General features: G+C 40.3%; 3 protein-coding genes across 3 annotated transcripts in view; 2 read left to right on the top strand and 1 right to left on the bottom strand.

Annotated features, from left to right (window-relative positions):
• LOC113633966 (obscurin-like) overlaps nucleotides 1-22,695 on the bottom strand; it is a 580,831-nt gene that overhangs the window by 106,518 nt on the left and 451,618 nt on the right. The gene's annotated exons all lie outside the window — the stretch shown is intronic.
• The window catches only part of LOC125138502 (leukocyte immunoglobulin-like receptor subfamily B member 2), a 55,208-nt gene continuing 46,448 nt past the window's right edge, over nucleotides 13,936-22,695 (top strand). Inside the window, exon 1 of the mRNA XM_047799901.1 lies at nucleotides 13,936-14,008. The gene's annotated coding sequence lies outside the window, so the exon portion shown is untranslated. The remainder of the gene's footprint in view (nucleotides 14,009-22,695) is intronic.
• The window catches only part of LOC113643290 (low affinity immunoglobulin gamma Fc region receptor III-like), a 546,637-nt gene continuing 538,734 nt past the window's right edge, over nucleotides 14,793-22,695 (top strand). The window contains exons 1-2 of the mRNA XM_047799895.1: nucleotides 14,793-14,931; nucleotides 16,311-16,646. Of these exons, the coding sequence (XP_047655851.1) occupies nucleotides 16,574-16,646 (73 nt within the window). The 5' untranslated portion in view covers nucleotides 14,793-14,931; nucleotides 16,311-16,573. The remainder of the gene's footprint in view (nucleotides 14,932-16,310; nucleotides 16,647-22,695) is intronic.

The following is a 22,695-nucleotide window of genomic DNA, read 5'->3' as shown; positions in this document are numbered from 1 at the left end:
CTGGTGTATAGTCAAGTAGCTTTTATTGTCACGTGAACCACATATAGCCGGTACAGTACACAGTAAAATAAAACAACGTTCCCCAGGGATCATTGTGCTACATGAAACTATAGGAGACAACACAGAACTAAGTTCACTACACAGACCTACACAATACCACAAACAGTGCATGCGTACAAACAGTACAGTACAGTACAGTAACTGACATGGGACAGTGCAGCACTGAGCAGTACACAGGTCTGTAATGAATAAAGTGTAAAAGTAGTAAAATGCTGTGGATGTAAACACAATACACAGTTAACAGCAAAAAAAGATAATTTTGTTTTATTGTTGTAGCAACAGTCATATTATAAAAATGTTATCTCTATAGACATTGATGTAATGCATGTAACACCTGTGTGTGCCCAAAATTGCTGAAAACAAAAGTGAATATTAATTCACACAGCAGTGGATAATAAATAACAAATAAACCCCAATCCCTCCCTTTCTCACTACTGCGTGATTAAGGAGCACTGAATCATGTTGTTTGAAGATCTCCTCCATTGTGGCTTTGTCCCATTTCATTACTGCACCTGCAAGAGTGGAAGCTAATAGATGTGCAAAGACATCCTGTAAGTCCACATATTAGTGTGAAAAATATCAACGTTTGAATTCCCACCTGTTATCCGCCTGACACGCACTTAAAATTCCTGCCTAGCTTTGTCACCGAAAGAGAACCAAATTTAAACATCTAGTTAGTGTTATGAGCTAACCGGGAATTAGCCCTCTAGCCCACAGCCCTCTCGCCCTCTAGCAACACCCCCAAGCCCCCTTATATCAAATGGATGTAAGCTGCTGGCTGATCTGTGTTGTGCAAACGCGAAGACAATTTTTTTGTCAGCTAGGTACACAACACCAGTTAGACAAACTCATCCATCCGTCCATCCATTTTCTACCGTTTATCCGGGGCCGGGTTGCGGGGGCAGCAGTCTAAGCAGGGATGCCCAGACTTCCCTCTCCCCAGACACTTCCTCCAGCTCTTCCGGTGGAATACCGTGGCGTTCCCAGGCCAGCCGAGAGACATAGTCCCTCCCTAGGTCTACCCCGGGTACTCCTCCTGTTTGGACATTCCCGGAACACCTCCCCAGGGAGGCGTCCAGGAGGCATCCGAAACAGATGCCCGAGTCACCTCAGCTGACCCCTCTCAATGTGGAGGAGCAGCGGCTCTACTCTGAGCTCCTCCCGAGTGACTGAGCTCCTCACCCTATCTCTAAGGGTGCGCCCAGCCACTCTGCGGAGGAAACTCATTTCGGTCGCCTGTATCCGGGATCTTGTCCTTTCGGTCATGACCCAAAGCTCATGGCCATAGGTGAGGGTAGGAACGTAGATCGACTGGTAAATAGAGAGCTTCGCCTTGCGGCTCAGCTCTTTCTTCACCACAACAGATCGGTATATCGACCGCATCACTGCGGAAGATACACCGATCCGCCTGTCGATCTCCCGCTCCATCCTTCCCTCACTCGGGAACAGGACCCCAAGATACTTAAACTCCTCCACTTGGGGCAGGAACTCTCCACCAACCTGAAGAGGGCAAGCCACCCTTTTCCGGGTGAGAACCATGGCCTCGGACTTGGAGGTGCTGATTCTCATCCCCGCCGCTTCACACTCGGCTGCAAACTGTCCCAGTGCATGCTGAAGGTCCTGATTTGAAGAAGCCAACAGGACAACATCATCTGCAAAAAGCAGAGACGAAATCCTGTGGTCCCCAAACCTGACTCCCTCCGGCCCCCGACTGCGCCTAGAAATCCTGTCCATATAAATAATGAACAGGACCGGTGACAAAGGGCAGCCCTGCCGGAGTCCGACATGCACCAGGAACAAGTCTGACTTACACCCGGCAATGCGAACCAAACTCCTGCTCCGGTCATATAGGGACCGGACAGCCCTTAACAGAGGGCCCCGGACCCCAAATTCCCAGAGCACCCCCCACAGGCCATCATGAGGGACACAGTCAAATGCCTTTTCCAGATCCACAAAACACATGTGGACTGGTTGGGCAAACTCCCATGAACCCTCCAGCAACCTGGTGAGGGTATAGAGATGGTCCAGTGTTCCACGACCAGGACGAAACCCGCATTGTTCCTCCTGAATCCAAGGTTCGACTATCGGCCGAATTCTCCTCTCCAGTACCCTGGCATAGACTTTTCCGGGGAGGTTGAGGAGTGTGATCCCCCTATAGTTGGAACACACCCTCCGGTCCCCCTTCTTAAACAGAGGGACCATTACCCCAGTCTGCCAGTCCAGAGGCACTGTCCCCAACCGCCACGCGATGTTGCAGAGGCGTGTCAGCCAAGACAGCCCCACAACATCCAGAGACTTAAGGTACTCAGGGCGGATCTCATCCACCCCCGGTGCCTTGCCACTGAGGAGCTTCTCAACTACCTCAGTGACCTCAGCTTGGGGGATCGACGAGTCCACTACCGAGCCCTCCGCCTCTGCTTCCTCAATGGAAGACATGTTGGTGGGGTTGAGGAGATCCTCGAAGTACTCCTTCCACCGTCTGAGGATGTCACTAGTTGAAGTCAGCAGATTCCCACTCCCACTGTAAACAGTGTGAGCAGGGCACTGCTTCTCCCTCCTGAGACGCCGGACGGTTTGCCAGATTTTCTTCGAGGCCAGCCGATAGTCCTTCTCCATGGCCTCACCGAACTCCTCCCAGACCCGAGTTTTTGCCTCTGCAACCACCCGGGCTGAAGCTCGCTTGGCCCTCAGGTAACTATCAGCTGCCTCCGGAGTCCCCCGAGCCAACCAGGTTCGATAGGACTCCTTCTTCAGCTTGACGGCATCCCTTACTTCCGGGGTCCACCACCGGGTTCGGGGATTGCCGCCACGACAGGCACCGGAGACCTTACGGCAGCTCCGTGCGGCTGCATCAACAATGGAGGTGGAGAACATGGTCCACTTGGACTCAATGTCTCCAACCTCCCTCGGGATCTGGTTGAAGCTCTGCCGGAGGTGAGAGTTGAAGATCTCTCTGACAGGAGACTCTGCCAAACGTTCCCAACGGACCCTCACAGTACATTTGGGTCTGCCAAGTTCTTCCAACTTCCTCCCCTGCCATCGGACCCAACTCACCACCAGGTGGTGATCAGTTGACAGCTCCGCCCCTCTCTTTACCCGAGTGTCCAAGAAATACGGCCGGAGGTCAGATGAAACAACCACAAAGTCGATCATCGACTTCCGACCTAGGGTGTCCTGGTGCCATCTGTACTGATGGACACCCTTATGCTTGAACATGGTGTTTGTTATGGACAAACTGTGACTAGCACAGAAGTCCAATAACAGAACACCACTCGGGTTCAGTTCGGGGGGGCCGTTCCTCCCAATCACGCCCCTCCAGGTGTCACTGTCGCTGCCCACATGAGCGTTGAAGTCCCCCAGTAGAACGACGGAGTCCCCAGTCGGGGCACTTTCTAGCACCCCTCCCAGAGACGCCAAGAAAGTCGGGTACTCTACACTGCCATTTGGCCCATAAGCACAAATAACAGTGAGAGACCTCTCCCCGACCCGAAGGCGCAGGGAAACGACCCTCTCGTTCACCGGGGGGAACTCCAACACATGGCTGCTGAGCTGGGGGCTAAGCCCACACCAGCCCGCTGCCTCTCACCGCGGGCAACTCCAGGGTAGTAGAGAGTCCAGCCTCTCTCGAGGAGTTGGGTTTCAGAGCCCAAGCTGTGCGTGAAGGCGAGCCCAACTATCTCTAGTCGGTATCTCTCAACCTCCCGCACCAGCTCAGGCTCCTTCCTCCCCAGCGATGTGACATTCCATGTCCCTAGAGTCAGATTCCGTGTCCGGAGATTGGGTCGCCGAGGCTCCCGCCTTCGACTGCCACCCAATCCACATTGCACCAGCCCCTTACGGTTTCTCCTGCAGGTGGTGGGCCCACAGGAGACAATTACCTATATATTATTATTATAAACATTTGTAGGGTTTGTGTCTGCACACACACATTAATTATATTAGATCATATGACCAGAACATGTTCGTTACAAAAATACTTGATATTGGAAGAGTATCTTATGTGTTTTAATCACTTTTACTGATAAATCTCTGACCCACTCAAAGAACACAACTTACCCACGTCATGTCCCATTAAATCTGTAGTGTGAAACTCCAGATTTCACTCCAATATGCCATCATTCAACAGATAGAGGGCGCTGTCCCCATTTATGTAGAAACTTAACAGAGACATTAAACATTTCACTTATTTACACACTGTTACATATGACTTTGAGTGTGAAAATGAATAATTTTAGTCACAAACACATTTCTGTGTTGTGATTATAAACACATATTTCTTTCCCACTCACAACAGGAATAGTGCCATGTGACCTAAAATAGTGAAATTATATAAACTGTATTACTCTGTCGGGGGAAAAGGAAAAATCCACCTTTAAGCTATATTAAGCTATAATCACAAAACCATTAAATAAATAAATAAATAAATAAATAAATAAATAAATAAATAAATAAATAAATAAATAAATAAATAAATTTTCTCTCATTTTATTGTTCTTATTATAGGAAAGAGAAGTTATAATGTTAACAAGTTAACACGTCTTCTCAGAATATTGTGTGTGATTATATTTCTTTATTGTTCCTTCAGACCATTACTACAGACAACTTTGGAGTATATGACAACAGAGACTGTTTAAGAAATGCTTTACTTTAGACACAACAGAAAACATTGCAAATCAGTGTGGATAAAACTGTATAACTTTGAATTAAAAGACTGCATGCTCAGTTTAAAAGGCCTAAAACAAAGAGAACCTCTCTGCCTAGAAGCCTGCTCTGAAAAAAGGCCTGTAACCTGACACCCTGAGGCGTGAGAGTGTGAAAAGTTCGAGAATTGCGCAATAAATCCATTGCACAGCCATTTCTGCGCAGCTGAGGCATCAGAGACGTGTCATGTTGCATACCGTTGGAATCGTCTCCTTATTGGCTAAAGAGCTGTAAAGGTCCTGGATCATGAAATAGCTACTGAAGGGAGCAATTGTCAGTCAAATGGAGGGTGTCCCACCTTGCATGGAGAGACATCATTGGCTTCTCAGCCATCTATCTCTGCACAACAGGCGCCGATTGGCTCAAGTGAGGGCTTGTTTGATTCGTTAGGCCCTAGACTACAAATGTGATGCAACAGTGTAGTTTTATAAGCCTCATGGGAGAAGTGAGAGCTGAAACAATGGATGGAAGTGAACTGCTGTTTCCAGTTTTTGGTCAGAAACGTAATATTTGCGAGGTGACCAAAGCGTTTTGGATTAAAAGGCTTACAGATTCCAGTTTCTTGGACTCTTGGGTATTTTTTACAAGCATTTAGTTTGGAAAATATTACCCCAGTAAAGAAAGGGAAGTGTCTAAAAGTAGGGGAACAACTGGTCTAGTGCCGCCTAGTTCAGTTCACTACCAATTTTGATTCAATTAGTATGACGGCTATAAATCATATTATGCTTTGTGTGTGGGCTTAATAAAATCTTGAGAGTCTAAGCTTTGAAACAAAAATAAATTTAACCGTGTATTTAGAGGATTTAATGTTTAAAAGCTACAACGAAGTTGATGCAGCCTCATCCCCTAGTGGTCATTTTCCGTGTTGTGCCGTGGATGGCACGGCATCACATACATTGTTATTGATAAAAAAGTAATAAATTATGAATATTTATAATGTATTATTTTTAATGTTGTGTCCATGTTTCCTCAAAAATTATTTGCGGTCTTTCTGGATTTATTGTTGCATTGATTATTTGTATTTACTCCTTCATTAATGAATTCATTCATTCACCATGATAAATGGAGGGAGAATACAGGCTCTTGCTTTTGCCCTCCTTTACTTTAGACGCAAAAGAAAACATTGCAAATCAGTGTGGATAAAACACTACCTGACTCAGAGAAAAAGTCTCGGTGAGTATCACCATTTAGTGCAAGAGTTGCGCCTTAATGGAGAAGATTTTCATGGTTATTTCCGGGTGTCACGATCATATAGTAATGGGTTTGCCGAGACAGTAAGAATTAGCTTCTCTCCCATGTTGACGTCTACACGATCATATTGCACATTCCGTGCGACTGTCACTAGGGGACCAAATCCGACAGTCGTGTCCGTTTGTCGTGTGCAGTGTGAAGGTGGCTTAAGTCATGATCCCCTGTTTTAATGTTACAACATATTCACAACTTGTTTGACACAAACAATGACATTTTGACTGCTGTTAGAGACGTTTCCCAGATAATGAGCATGAGTTTTTCATGAGCGTCCGTAACTCAGTCAACAGTTTTAAAGCATGTTCACTGACAACACCTGCTCTGGACAAGTAGTCTAGGCCAGTGGTTCTCAAATGTAGCGTTTTGTACCAGTCATTTTAGATTTCATGTCCCAGGCACCCTAAATTTCAACATCTACTCCTCAATTAACTGATGAGCAACACAGTTTTACACCCACACCTGGCTCCCGAATGTCTGGAGTCTCCACAAAGACCAGATAACCCCATGCGGCTCATTGGGGCCTGCAAACAGAACTCTCACACACACACACACACACACACACACACACACACACACACACACACACACACACACACAACACAATGAGACATTCCGTTTACTAATAAAACCCAAGATAAGGTACTCTAAGGTTCTCATTCTTATAACCCTTTTTGTAATGTGTTTCTTCTTTTAAGGCTTGCCTGACTTAAAATTATTTGCTCCTTAATATCCTGACAAGGGTGTATTTTATTCATGTGTCAGAAAACAACATTGTATTTTAAAATCCGTTATACTCTATCATCATATCTTACTGATCATGGCATGTTAATGTATACCTGTTCTAATGCCGTATGCCCCTTTAAGGTCTGATGTCAGAATGTATACGAAGCTATTGTTTTCTTTTTACTTCCCTAATGAAAGTGCATCTTGTTCATGTTTCATTTTTTTTCTTTGCCTTTATCTTTGCCTTGATTAATGATCTATGTATGTAATGTACCGCTGCCTTCATACCGTCATTACCCTTCATGTTTAGTATCCAAATGACCACAAAATTATCGGTTACTCATTTTTCAAGCACTGGTGTATTTTATTTGAGCATGAAAGGCGCCATACCATCTTAATACACCCTGGATCAAACTTTAAAGTCATCTAAAAGTTTGATAGCTAAACCACGCCCACAGACACCTGAAACAAAGGGAGTCTTCAAAATCCTGACCGAAGTATTGGTCATCTTCCCAAAGATGGGTGGAGTTCGCGACCTTTAAATTGTCAGAAACACCACTAATCCGTGGTCAGACTTTCGGAACAGCTTCAAGACGACTCCATCTTCCTTCAACGAAGTTCCAGCAAGCTTCACTTCCAAGAACAACAACTGCTCTGATCTTCAGGAGAACTTGGAAGAACGTCTGACCCCACCCTAACTGACTTTTCAGAGATTTCTCTGTTGCATCCGGACTCTTGTGCAGTAAGCCAATGCAAGTAACCGTCTCCTTTACCAACCAATTTAGATGCGTAATTTTAAGTAGGAATCTTTCATTGAATCTTAAGGTGAATTTAAGTTTCTGTGACGATTTCCCAGTTAGGGTGTGATTAATTTTTGAGTCTAAGCTTGCCATTCCTTTCCTTCCTTTCTCTAGTTTCTTTCTTTCCAGTCTCTTCCTCCCTTTCCCCAATTTTAATTTCTTTTGTTTTATTTTAGTTTAATCTTCGTTTTCCCTATTTCTTTTGTTTGTGTGTGTAGTTAGTTTTATGTTGTGTTTGTCTCATTCATTAAACGTCATAATTTTGAGACACAGGTGATTTGTCTCTGAGTATCGCTCACAAATTAAGGTACCTGCAATATCTGGTCTGAACTACATGCTCTATTAAGTTAATTTAATTTAAATTACGGTATACAGTAAAAGGAAAGCGAATCTTTCTTGGCCGGGAAGATACCGCCTTCATAGAATTAATAAAGGTTACACGGCCTGTTCGCCGGACGAACAGACCAAATAAGCATAACGTTAATTCCAGTACCGTTAATTTCAACTTAGGTTGATATTAATATTTGGAAGTCACTATAACACGTTATAGTCACTTATAAATATTTACCTTGCTTCACGAGCCAAAATCGCTACACAAACTAGGGGCCCTGAGATGGTGCCAGGTTCACTGACAACACCTGCTCAGGACAAGTAGTCTTGGCCAGGCCTTATTTAAAGGCCATAGTTAAAATATGTCACTCTTGCCTGTCTTCAAACTTAAGAGCCCTGTAAACCATAAGTAAACACTTTAGACTCTTTATGAGTGGACAACATCAACTGGGACTCCAGGTCACTCGTGTTTAGTCAAGTAGCTTTTATTGTCACTTGAACTACATACAGTACAGCCGGTACAGTACACAGTAAAATAAAACAACATTCCTCAGGGATCATTGTGCTACATGAAACTATAGGAGACAACACAGAACTAAGGTTACACCCATTTGATATAAGGGGGTTTGGGGGTCTGGCTACGGGCTAGAGGGCTATGGGCTAGAGGGCTAATTCCTGGTTAGCTCATAACCCTAACTAGATGTTTAAATTTTGTTCTCTTTTGGTGACAAAGCTAGGCAGGAATTTTAAGTACTTGTCAGGCGGATAACAGGTGGGAATTCAAACGTTGATATTTTTCACACTAATATGTGGACTTACAGGATGTCTTTGCACATCTATTAGCTTCCACTCTTGCAGGTGCAGTAATGAAATGGGGCAAAGCCACAATGGAGGAGATGTTCAAACAACATGCTTCAGAGCTCCTTAATCATGCAGCAGTGAGAAAGGGAGGGATTGGGCTTTATTTGTTATTTATTATCCACTGCTGTGTGAGTCAATTTTGGGCACACACAAGTGTTACATGCATTACATCAATGTCTGTACAGATAACATTCTTATAATATGACTGTTTCTACAACAATAAAACAAAATGATCTTTTTTTGCTGTTAACTTTGTATTGTGTTTACATCCACAGCATTTTACTACTTTTACACTTTATTCATTACAGACCTGTGTACTGCTCAGTGCTGCACTGTCCCATGTCAGTTACTGTACTGTACTGTTTGTACACATGAACTGTATGTAGTATTGTGTAGGTCTGTGTAGTGAACTGCTGGCTGATCTGAGTTGCGTATGTGTGAACACAATTTTTTTTGTCAGCTAGATACAGCAGCACCATTTAGACAATGGTTATGATGGTTATGATTATATTTGCATAGGAGGACATTATTATCTGGGTAACCGTTGTTTTTATTTGTTTGTTTTTCATCTTTTCAGCTTCGAAACATTTTAAGAAGATTTGATAAAAGCAACAATCAATTTGTCAAAAATTTGGACAGTAAACAATAACTGCAATATAAACAATATGTTATGACAGAAAACCACACAGCACAAACAACACTGACAACTTTCGAACAGAACTGATGGTACATATGTATAAGTCCTGCACCTGTCATATACACCAGACATCCAAACAAAGTCCTATCCAGACATACAAGAAAGGTTATAGACAGTCGTGGGCGCTCTCTCTCTCTCTCTCTCTCTCTCTCTCTCTCTCTCTCTCTCTCGTACACTCTCCCTATTAGCAAACAGGAAGTGGTAAAACTTTAACTCACACCACTGCTCTGCCAGTCAGTCAGTCATTAGAGGGACAGGATGGAGCTCAGTCCACTCCCTGTGATGCTCTGTGAGTAAATGTTCTCTTTGTGTCTTCATTAGAGTGAGTGGTGGGGTATAAAGTTGTTCATCTGCAGTCTGAATGTCCTGAGTGATGAGCTTATTGTGTGATTAGGACATTGTGTGTACTTCATCATGACTGTTCAGGTGGATCAGTGTCTCCATATCTGTTATGAGAAGGGTTTAGTTTGATGTGTAAATACTCTCAGTAACTATGATAGTTCAACAGGTAAGAGTACAAGTAGAGCAAGTTTAAAACACAGGGTTTAAATCATATAATGGTAGTTAGTGTGTATTGTCTGAATCTGTAGTTGATGATTGCCTTCTGGTGGTGTTTCCTGTATACAAAAATACAGGAAAAAAAAACATTTTAGCATTAACTAGCAATTTTAAGTAAATTCCTTATAACCTACATTTCCTTTTTTGTTACTATTATGGTCTGTGCAGAAGAACATGTTCACTCTATTGCACTTTAGTACCAAAGTAATGCACAGCACATTTAATAAAAATAAATACAAATCATTATTTATTATTATTATTATTATTATTATTATTATTATTATTATTATTATTATTATTATTATTATTATTATTATTATTATTATTATTATTATTATTTTGTAAATAATTAAAGCAATAAATGTGCAGAAACAAACTGCAAACTCTTTAGTCCTGTACACAAACAGGGCAGTGACACTGTTAGAGGCCTGAGAGCAGGTCACAGTTTGTTGGTGCAAATTTAGATGTGAAGAAGCGGATGTGTGAAAAAAGGGTGTAGGGGGTGAAGATGGACGTGTAAAAGCAATAAGTAATAATGTGGGTAAATTTAACTAACATCACTGAACTCTTTTAAACTAAAAGGTGTCCAAACTGATCAATAGAGATAATATCTTATAACCTACAGTAACATTCCTGTTATTATTATGGTCTGTACTGTGAAGCATCTCAGTGCAATAAGTTTATTCTAATACACACTATCACCAAACTATTGTCTAGTATCATTTACTTATTTGTGTCAAATCTATCAAAGAATTCTACAGAAATAAACACTTCTCATTAGCCTTGTACACTGACACACAGGGAAAAGACAGTTTTTTAGAGACCTGAAAACACAGACAAGTGCACAGTTGTGGTTTAGCTTCTTTCTTTTTTTACTGTAAATTCAGTGTTGTGAGTTCAGCAGTGAAGAAGGGGAGGAGGCGTGAAACTGAAAATATTTGCATGTTTTCAAGATGTTGGTGCTAAATTCTGAGCCTTCCCCCTGCATCATACAGTAAATAGTATATACCCCATCTTCACACTTATCAGCCAACTTTTTTTTCACTGTGAATTTGAGTTTGACTCCCCTGATCTACATCATGAAACAGAAATCATGGTTCATCAAACCAGACATCCTTTTTCATACCTTTAACTGTACAATTTCTATGAGCCACTAAGACAAACTCATACTGAACCATTACCATCACAGAGCAGGTGTAAGATACGAGCCTGTAATTAACTGAGTTTTAAAAAATTTAACACATTATGACATTAGTTAGAATTGCAGTGGCACAGAGGTAAGAAATCTACATTAGAATTCATTTAATTCTTTTGGAATTTCTGCTTCATGGTCCTGACTTCTGGTTGACTGAACCAAAAGATGAGACAAAGAGGGAGTGGAAACACCTTTAAATGAGAAATTAGACCAGAATCTCTTACTCCAACAAGAGTGTAAAGACCTTTAATAAAACCTTTTCACACAAAAAAAGCCTGATCAATGACCAATTAGAAAGTAAAGAATTAGTAAAGTCCCTTTCTGTTTAAATTGTATTAATTGTACTATCACTGCTCTCAGTTAATCTAAATAAAACCTCTAGCAGTCTGGACACACTTCTCTGTCCTCTCTAACCACACTGCTGAAAATGTCCTGCATGAAAATCATTCTAAAATACAAGTGAGATGTATCCTTATTGCATGAAAAATTGCATGCCTTGTTAAAATGATCCAGCTAGGATGTAAAAATAATTATGACTGGTTTACTGTTGAGGAAATTAATACTTTTTTGGATAAAATAAAAGGAAAAGCAGGTGAAGAAAAGTGAGTGATTATTTCCCCGACCTTGACAAGTTTGTCTTTTCTGTGATGCAGGCACGAAAAGTGAGCAGTTATAAAGAACTCTCAACAGATATGTTTTTGTGTTAAAAAAAAAAGGCAAATTGAGTCAAAAGAAAGACTATTGAGAGGGATAGTAAAATAAACATGCTATGCTTTACTTCTTTCTTCACTGTTTGTTGTAATCACCTCTAGTGACAGTCCAGGAGTTCTTGTAGAGTCCAGTGGGAAGACTATCTGTTCCTTCATCAGTGACGTGTTCCGTGTCCAAACAGTGTCCAAAAAACGCTTTTTGATGAACCTAAATTATTTACTGCATTGTTGTCAAATTGCTTTCTCATGTACCACCTTTGTCAGTCCATACACAGTTCATAAAGACCACACTAACAACAGGATAGATTTAATGAACTTTACTGAAGTATAATTATTTTGAAGTATATATATTTTTTAAAGATCTGCTTAACCAAATTCGGAGACTCGGCACTCTAGACTTTTGTTCTGAGTACAAATCCTTTCCAAAATGCTTAGCTAAAGGATAAATTACATTATGGCTAGTGTGATCGCAGTTTTGATCTAGATGTATGAAACACACTCAGACTCAGAAATGGTGGTAAAACCAAAGAAGTAAAGACAGAATATTATTTTGCTGCAGCAAAAGGCATCGTCCTTACAGTGCAACGTCTACACAGTGATTCTAGTGTTTCAGCTCTCCCTTTTGTACCCTGTGTGTGTGTTGTTGATTGTTTGTGTGTGTTGTTGATTGTGTGTGTGTGTTTTCATGCACCCTCCCTGGTTACTGAAGATGTATGCCTTTGAATTATCACCTCAACAAGTTAAGTTTCCTGAGTAAGATTTAAACTTGTGTGTTCTGTGAGTCTAAAATGTGCTGTGTTCATTAATAGACTGAAAATTCTCCATATTTACGTCATGTTCTGTTTCTGTTCCCTTTTTAGTGCTGATTTCACTCATACCAGTGGTCCAGGCTGAAGGTGAGTTATATATATATAGTTTATCTTTATATTGTCTCCTTATTTAAATAGTTTTAGTGCTAAGAAGGTTGTGTATAATTTGTTAATTTGTTCCCTGTTTATTAATGTAGTTTTTTAGATCTAACCAAAGGATGGTACAACATCAGATTTGAATAAATAATTTTACACTCAAAAAGTTTTATGCTGCTTAAATGTCTTAACATATTAAATATAAAACAGCACAAGTTTAACCCTCCTGTAATCTTCCCTGCTTTTCTGTGCAATTTAGGAGCACAGAGTCAAACTGACCTGGTCTGATTTCACTGCTTATAAAAAATGAGCCGTAAAATGTTTCCAAAATATTAACATATATTTTGCACACATTTTGTAATATCTGGTATAATAAACCTAATTTATATACAATAAATAAAGTAAAATAATAAAGCAGAAATTATGAATTATTTTCACTATATTTATGATCAGAGGCACATAAATTGATGAAATATTACAGACTAAACACTGTGTGTGTGTGTGTGTGTGTGTGTGTGTGTGTGTGTGTGTGTGTGTGTGTGTGTGTGTGTGTGTGTGTGTGTGTGTGTGTGTGTGTGTGTGTGTGTGTGTGTGTGTGTGAAGCTTATTTGTAGATCAGGTTTTGCCCTCTGCTGGACAAAGGCATATCACAAGTGTGAAATATTTACTAATGTGTAGCTTTTTTTATGGAGGCCAAATGAAATGCAATGTCCAATGCTTGTGTGTGTGTTTGGTGTGTAAGTGTGTGTTTGTGGACATTGTGTGTGTGTGTGTGTGTGTGTGTGTGTGTGTGTGTGTGTGTGTGTGTGTGTGTGTGTGTGTGTGTGTGTGTGTGTGTGTGTGTGTGTGTGTGTGTGTGTTCATTGCACTGGAAATGGCAAGAGTGTGACCAATTGCCCTACTAAATGTGGCCAGAGGAACACAGGTGTAATAAAATATTTTTTTATGAACACATAATTCAATAAAAATAGATATAATTAATTTTACTTGCAAAGTGCATCATTTGGAACAATCCATGTCATTTTCAGGCAAGTATATGTAAGAAAACAGAAGAGAACAGCTGATATAACTAGTGCTAAATAAAATGCTTCATGATGCCCCTGATTACTTAATATTAAGCAGGTTACACATATCAGTATCAACAAGTAACAAAAACATGAACTCATACTCACTCTAAAAATGATATTAGTAGTGTAGACTTGGGAATGACTTTATGTAAGGTTTATTAACAACAGAATGTTTTATAGGGAGTCCTAAAGCTGAAAAGATTTGCTATTATCTGATTTATTTAATATCATCTGAGACATTAGAATTAGAAGGTTTTATCTGTGAATTCTGTCATTTTGAGAGATTTTTATTATCATCATCCACATCAGTCTCTGTCTCATCACAGAAATCCCTCACAATATTTAAACACAAGCCTCATTATCTTCTCTTCACTTGACTGTTCACATTAACACCTCTGGGGTAATAATCCATGATTTACTTTTGTTCTGTTGGATGTATTTCATGTCATTAATGTATTTTAAAACATTTAAATATGTAATAACTTTGTCTGCTGTCGACTCTATAAAATGTGTGAACACTGATTTAATGATGATGTGATACACAGGAACATCCCAGACATTTTGACCACTGCTATCTGATTACAAACTGAATTAATTATAATTATATCTAAAATACACTGAATATCAGCCGTGTACGAAACATACAACTGAAGCATCTTGTATTAAATGTTAAATATAAATGTTAGTTTTAGACACAAAGCATCTGTTAGACACAGTGAATCTACTGCTTATGTTGTAAAGTGTAAAGCAGCTCTGACACCTTCATCATTTCACACCAACAGTAAGACCCAAACCGACTGTGAGAGTGAATCCTCAGAGCTCCGTCTACACTGGAGACACCGTCACTCTGAGCTGTGAGCTGCAGCAGGGGACTGGATGGAAGTTTTACTGGTACAAAAATAATCAGGGGTTACAGAATCTGAACAGTGAAGTGAACACAGTTAAAGTGACAGTCGATAATGCAGGAGAAACAGAGTACAAGTGTGGAGCATACAGGAGAAACTATGACTACTACTACAACAACTACTACAACTACTACACAGAGCTCAGTGATCCTGTCAAGATTACAGTGAGAGGTATGTCATGATTTTTTCCTCTTTTCATCACAGGTTTGTTAGAAGGCGTAAACATTATTGCTTAATTATTTTGTAATTTCTTGTTATTACAGAATTTTCAGAATAATCTCGAAATACATATGTTTAAATGTATTTGTCATTTCTGACTGGTGAGATCCAAAAACATTTTGTTTAACACACACACACACACACACACACACACACACACACACACACACACACACACACACACACACACACACACACACACACACACACACACACACACACACACACACACACACACACACACACACACACACACACACACACTATAACTATGTTTTCTGACATGTAAACATCTTCAGGACAGAAAAGTTTATATTTTGTGGTTCTGTGTTTTTTATATTTATTCATTAAAATATACAGTCAAGCGTGCATCAGCTGTTAATCAGCTGTCCACGACACGCACCAATCCGGTTATAACATCCATATTACCCGACCATTTAAATTCCCATTCATAGAGCCGTTCTAGCGCTTCGCTGCTGCCGCGATCTAACTCCCTCCTCCAACCCCAACCCACAAAACAGATAAACAAATATTTTTTTTTTGTACAAATAATTTATCATTTGGTTTCAACAGTAAAACCCAAACCGACTGTGAGAGTGAATCCTCAGAGCTCCGTCTACACTGGAGACACCGTCACTCTGAGCTGTGAGCTGCAGCAGGAGACTGGATGGGAGTTTTACTGGTACAAAAATTATCAGTTGTTACAGAATCTGAACAGTGAACAAGTGAACACACTTAATGTGACAGTCGATAATGCAGGAGAAACAGAGTACACGTGTTGGGCACACAGGATAAACAACTACAACTATTACATGACACAATTCAGTGATCCTGTCAGGATTACAGTGAGAGGTATGTCATGATTTATTAACTAATTTTATCAGAGGTTTGTTACGAATAACATAATTTTACACCACGACGACACGTTTGTCATGATCATATAAACGCTCTATTATTTTTCTACAGTGAGACCTAAACCAGTCGTATACATAAATCCTGATAATCAGGTGTTCAGTGGAGACACCGTCACTCTGAGATGTGACATACAGGGTGAAAGTGTCTCTAGCTGGCAGTACAGCTGGTATAAAGATACTTCACACAGACCTGTCAGTAGTGAACAGGTGTACAGTATCAGTGGTGTTGAAGTGACCCACACAGGTACATACACCTGTAGAGGAACAGAGAGAGGAGGCTCACGCTCCTCACACTCCAGTGATGTTATTACACTGACTGTATCAGATGAGTGTGTCAGGTGAAAATGTGCATGAAAATGTCTTACATTGTATTAAGTAAAACTAGATACAATTTATCTTGTATTTCCTGTGTAACAGAGAGACCACAGGCAGTACTGAGTGTATCTCCACACAGCTGGCTGACTGAAGGAGACTCAGTGACTCTAAGCTGTGAGGTTACAGACTCCTCTACAGACTGGACATTCAGCTGGTACACAGTTGTTCCCTACAGAGACGGATTAACTGAAATAAAGAATAATCGTGGCTATATTGTGTATGTGGAGCTCATCTCAGACAGCAGCAGAGGATCTGGAGGCAAATAAACTCTCAGTCCTGCTGCTCTTATACACACAGGAGTTTATATGTGCAGAGGAGAGAGAGGAGAACCAGCCTTTTACACACAGTACAGCAATCTACAGCCACTATGGATCACTGGTGAGGAAAATTATCTGTTGTGTTGAAGTGTAGACTTTAAAAGTGTGAATGTAACCTCAGATTAATGCAGTATTTATGCAATTATGTGTATAAATAAAGTATGTGTATGATACACATATATAGGACTCAGGACATTGTTGAGGATTTCTGTGAAGGAGGATTTTATTAAAAGTCAGAGCAGGTAAACATTCTGTATGTGACCAAGTATACATAAAATTTTCAGAGATAATTTCTTCAGAAAATGTCTTCTAAACAGATACAGATACAAATTGGAGGTAAATATATTTATGGTATAAAATCATAATCATAATCCTGTACATTGGCTCATTTGACTGCTCTAATTGTCTAATCATTTACAGTAGAATTCTGTAACAGAATGAAACAGCTTTTTGCTGGAAAATAAATACTGCAATTTACATCACATTACAGTCATTTCCTTGTTTTCTGCCTCATTATGTTGTTCATTGACACTTTAAATGGCTCTTTTCTGTGTTTAAGGTGAATCTCCTCCAGTCTCTCTGATCATCAATCCCAGCAGAACTCAACACTTTACTAATGACTCTCTCTCACTGAGCTGTGAGGACCAGAGTAAGTCTACTGGATGGACAGTGAGACGATACACACACAGTGAGAGAGTGTTAGATTGTTCACACTGGGGATCAATTACAGGATCTACATGTAACATCAGCTTCCTCTCCACATCCTACACTGGAGTTTACTGGTGTGTGTCTGAATCTGGAGAAAACAGTAATCCTGTCAACATCACAGTGCATGGTGAGTCTTCATGTAGTGTGTTTAATGTTAAAGGAAAAGGGAAATGATTCATTACAGAATATTTAGAACGCTGAGATTTCATTTGGGAGAAACTTTTCATGAAGACAGTTTATTTTTTTTTTAATTTAGATGAAAAACCTCCAGACTCCACAGGTTTAGAGTATTTTATGTTACATACAGATAAATTAGAGAACTTTTATTTATTATCTACAGACACATCATAGTGTGTGGATTTTCTTGTTAGTGATTTTCTGTGTTCTAGATGGTGATGTGATCCTGGAGAGTCCTGTCCATCCTGTGACTGAGGGACATCCTCTGACTCTACGCTGTTTATATCACAACCCAAATCATTCAAACCTCCGAGCTGATTTCTATAAAGATGGATCAGTTCTCCAGAACCAGACTACAGGAGAGATGATCATCCAAACTGTCTCAAAGTCAGATGAAGGTTTCTACCACTGTAAACACCCAGAGAGAGGAGAGTCACTGAAAAGCTGGGTCTCAGTCATACGTGAGAAATTATTTAAATACAACTATGATTTAATGAGTTGAACTTATTTGCAGTTTAAGTAAAACATCTAAACAGTTCAGCATGAATCAAAAATCATTATAATTATTATTTTATTCTGCTTCATGTCCATCACCTGTAGAAGCTCCATTCTCAGTGCTCATGCTGATCTGTAGTGTGGTGACGGCCTCTCCGTATCTGCTGGTGACCATCATTCTGCTGCTCATATGTTACAGAGCTCGAGGTAAGAACTCTTTCAGTATGTCTCTATATTTCACATAATGTTCTTTAATTAATGAAATAAATTACATTTTAAATTTCTTTAACAGGTCACACTGATGAAGACAGGATTAAGAATGCAGTTATAGAGTGAGAAAAGTTATAAAAAGTAATCTATAAAAAGAATAAACATTTACTGAAAAAGATCATTTCAGAATTTCTTTTTCTTTATGGTTTTGTGTGGATTTTAAAATAATACTGATTTGTCATTTTAATGTCCTGCTGTTATTTGCTTAGCGTCTTCTAGACACCGTCACTGTTCTGAATGGATTTATTTAGTTAATGTCTGCAAACCTCCTCATGAATGAAGGTCAATGTGGGTGTAATCTCCAATAAAGCTTACAGTCTGTTAAAACAATAGTAAAAACTGAGAAATATTACTTTAATAAAACACAAAGTTTTTGAGAAAAAAAAAGCTGGAAACTAGCATCATTGGGGGATGTAAAGACTAATAGGTTTGTTTAATTGTGTTGTGTTTTCTCAATATAAATTCTACCACTTCTGTATTTGTACTGCTGTGTTTTCTATTTCTTGAGATTTTCTCTAGTTGAATATTTAGTTGTAGACTTACAATCTCAGTTAGATGCAGTTATGTTTCAGTTGTGTGAACTTTAATTGTTGTGTGAGGAGATTTATGGATGAAATGTTGATCAATTAAATAAATCCATCATGATCAATTCACTGCTGTTAAACTGTTGTCTTTTCATTGTCTAAATGTTTGTCTCCTGCTGTAACATTAGAATTTCTGACATGTGATTAATAAAGTTTTATCTTAAAGTTAGATAACTGGATCCTGCAGTATTATTCAGTGTCAGTAGAGGATCTCAGTGCAGTGAAGGTCAGGAGTAAATAAGGAATCAAACTGAAGTGTTATTACTCTTTCTGCATGTCTACACACAGGTACACTGATGTACAGCACTAACACAACACTGTAAATAAATCAGGAAGTCAGCGTTACAGCCAATAACAAGTTACTTATGAAGTGAAGTACATGGTTTCACTGTAAAACTGATAGAACATCATAAGTGAAAGAGTAAGAAATAAATCACTAACACAGTCTACAGAATTGGGGTGAATTGTTGCTAGTTGTCTGTAGTGAAGTACATCACACACTTCTAAGAGACATAAACCATATGTAACAAGAAAATTGTTTCTTGCATATTATACTGTATTAATATTAAATCCAGTTTGTTACTGTGAGATCATGCTACTATCACCACTAGCCACCAGAGGGCAGCAGCGGTGCACACAGTGACAGAAGGAGAACAAATTGCAGAATTCTCCAAGTTGATTAAACTGGATTTCCTGCACCTTGTTGACACTGATGATGAAGGCCCAGCAGCATTAATATCACCAAAGAGAGGAGTTTAAAGGCCCTTAAATGTATAAGGTGGTGAGGACATTTCACACCATCATAGACAGAAATCTGACAGGAAGCATCACGGCCTGGTTTGAGAACAGCACCAAACAGGACAGACGGGATTCTCCAGAGGGTGGTGTGATCAGCTAAGCTGGACCACCCCTATGTGTGCAACAAACTCTTCTCTCTGTTATAATCAGATTGTGGTTCTGCTTCTTGAAGGCAAACTCAAAAAACAAGATGGAGCTTCTTTCCACAGACTACTCAGTCCCTCAACTAGGACAATACCTAGAACTCAGACCTGATTGCTGATAAAGACCAGACCATACTGACACAACATTGGTTCATAAAAGGCATGGCAGTCTCCAGACGGCTCCATCCACATCAATCCCATGAGACACTGGCTGAGCATGCAGATCAATCCCTGGCATTGTGACCATTGGGTGACGAGACTCCAACCAGGGGTAGAACATCAGGACTGACAAAGTAGCTTGTTAAGAAGGGACGATCAGGCTAGGAACTTGGAACACTGGGAGCTCGGGAATGGCATATGTAGCTCGACAGAGAGAGAGAAAAATTGTTAGACATGACTGTAATCAGGTGATGGACAATGTAAATTATGTGCAAAGTGCAGACAGGGACTCATGCAAGACTAGCGGTGACAGCATACCTAAAATTACCACATATTAGTATGAAAAATGTCTGACCAAAGAATTAAACATCTATCCAACAGCTAGCTTTGTCCCATAATGGCAAGTTGTTCAGTCGCTTCTGCAAACGTTACAGTTGTGAGTATTTTCTTCTGCTGTGTCAATATCTAACAGTAATGCTGGTGTTATGTCCAACTCTGTTTGGCGATATGTTTCCCACCTAGCCCTGCCCCTAGCCACGCCACTGTCCAAACTTTCTTCCAAAAGAAATTAAGTTTACATTATTCAAAATAAATACTCGTTTACAAAAGGTAAGCATTTAGCTAATGTTAGATAGTGACCATGAGGGGAGATTAAACTAGCTAAAAAAGATCATGAACGTCCTCCCTGGTCATAGTACTGTATGGCAGGCATGAAACTCTGGGTCGACCTCCGTGGTCGCATAATGGCAGGCGTGAAACTCGGGAACAACCTCCTAGGACCTCCAATCACACCAAAGGTAGTAGACAGTAAGTCCACCTCAAAAACCCCTTGGATCGAGACAACTTCAGGGATACCGGCAGCACATACTGACACAAGTGGGGCATCCTCTAAACTGGACAACAGTCTCTTTCGCCTATGAGAAACTCTGACATCTTCATATATAGCACTCATCACTCTAGCCACTGATATGGCGTCCATGGTGGATGAAAACTCTGCTATAACACCCTTACAGGCTGGACTCTGGTATAGTGAACATCTTGGCAGAGGGCTCTGGTATGGCAGGCATGAAGTAAGCAGGCTTGGGCGTGGCAGGCATGATGTGAGCAGGCTTGGGCGTGGCAGGCATGATGTGAGCAGGCTTGGGCGTGGCAGGCATGATGTGAGCAGGCTTGGGCGGAGCAGGCATGATGTGAGCAGGCTTGGGCGTGGCATGAACAGAGTCCAAAAAATTCCTCCACAAAATCAGTAATGTGCCGATTCCCCTGACATAAGCGTAAAATCCTCACCACTGGATCCATAGTTAGGTCGGCTGTTCTGTCACGAGCGTAGAACAAAAAGGTAGAAGATACAAATGCAGGTGAAGATTTTATTATAAACAAAGAATGATAAGATGAGCCAAGACAAGATGAAAAACAAACAATGAACACATGGGTAGGACATGGGGTCAAGTGAAGCAAGACACAAGAAACAGATATCAAAATAAAAGACATAGAAAACTAAATGCAAGACAAAACAAAACATATGTTACACATATGAACATTATGCTATGACATCATTAGGCAGGTAGTTTCAATGTTGTGGCTGATGAGTGTACAGTGGTGAGAAAAAGTGTTGGCCCCCTTCCTGATTTTTTTTTTTTTTTAATCACACCTGAGTTTCTTTAGGCCTGATTACTGCCACACGTGTTTGCAATCAAGAAACCACTTAAATAAGACCTGACAGACAAAGTGATGTAGACCAAAAGATCCTCAAAAGCTACACAGCACAGTAGTGAACCTTCCCAGGAGTGGAAGGATGATTACCCCAATTACCCCAAAAGTGCAGCAATGACTCTTCCAAGATGTCACAAAAGACCCCACAACAACATCCAAAAAATTGCAAGCCTCTCTTGCCTAAGTTAAGGTCAGTGTTCATGACTCCACCATAAGAAAGAGACTAGGCAAAAAAATTACATGCATGGCAGAGGTCAAAGATGAAAATCGCTGCTGAGCAAAAAGAACATAAAAGCTCATCTCAGATTTGCCAGAAAACATCTTGATGATCCCCTTTTGGGAAAATACTCTGTGGTCTGATGAGACAAAAGTTGAATATTTCGAAAGGCCTGTGTCCCAATACATCTGGTGTAAAAGTAACACTGCATTTCAGAAAAAGTACATCATACCAACAGTAAAATATGTCTGTAAAATATGTATATGTGATGGTCTGGGGCTGTTTGGTCAGAGCCTGGAAGACTTGCTGTGATAAATAAAACCATGAATTCTGCTGTCTACCATAAAATCCTGAAAGACAATGTGTGGCTATCTGTTTGTGACCTCAAGCTGAAGCGAACAGTTAAAGTACTGAACTGAATCCTATTGAGAAGCTGTGGCATGACAATAAAAAGGTGGTTTATGCTCAAAAACTCTCCAATGTGGCTGAATTACAACAATTCTGCAAAGATGAGTAGACCAAAATTCCTCCACAGCGCTGTAACAGACTCACTGCAAGTTATCGTAAACGCTTGATTGCAGTTCTTGCTGCTAAGGGCGGCACAGCCAGTTATTAGGTTTAGGGGGCAAACACTTTTTTTGCACAGCACCATGTAGGTTTGGATTTTGTTTTCCCTTAATAACTAAAACCTACATTTAAAAAAATGCATGTTGTGTTTGCTTGTGTTATGTTTGACTTATATATCAATATGTTTGACGATCTAAAACATTAAAGTGTGACAAACATGCAAAGAAATAAAACATCAGGAAGAGGGTCAACACTTTTTCACACCACGGTACGTCTAGT

Source organism: Tachysurus fulvidraco, chromosome 1 (genome assembly GCF_022655615.1).
Source record: "Tachysurus fulvidraco isolate hzauxx_2018 chromosome 1, HZAU_PFXX_2.0, whole genome shotgun sequence".
Lineage (NCBI taxonomy): Eukaryota > Metazoa > Chordata > Actinopteri > Siluriformes > Bagridae > Tachysurus > Tachysurus fulvidraco.
This window is presented reverse-complemented; position numbering and strand designations above follow the sequence as displayed.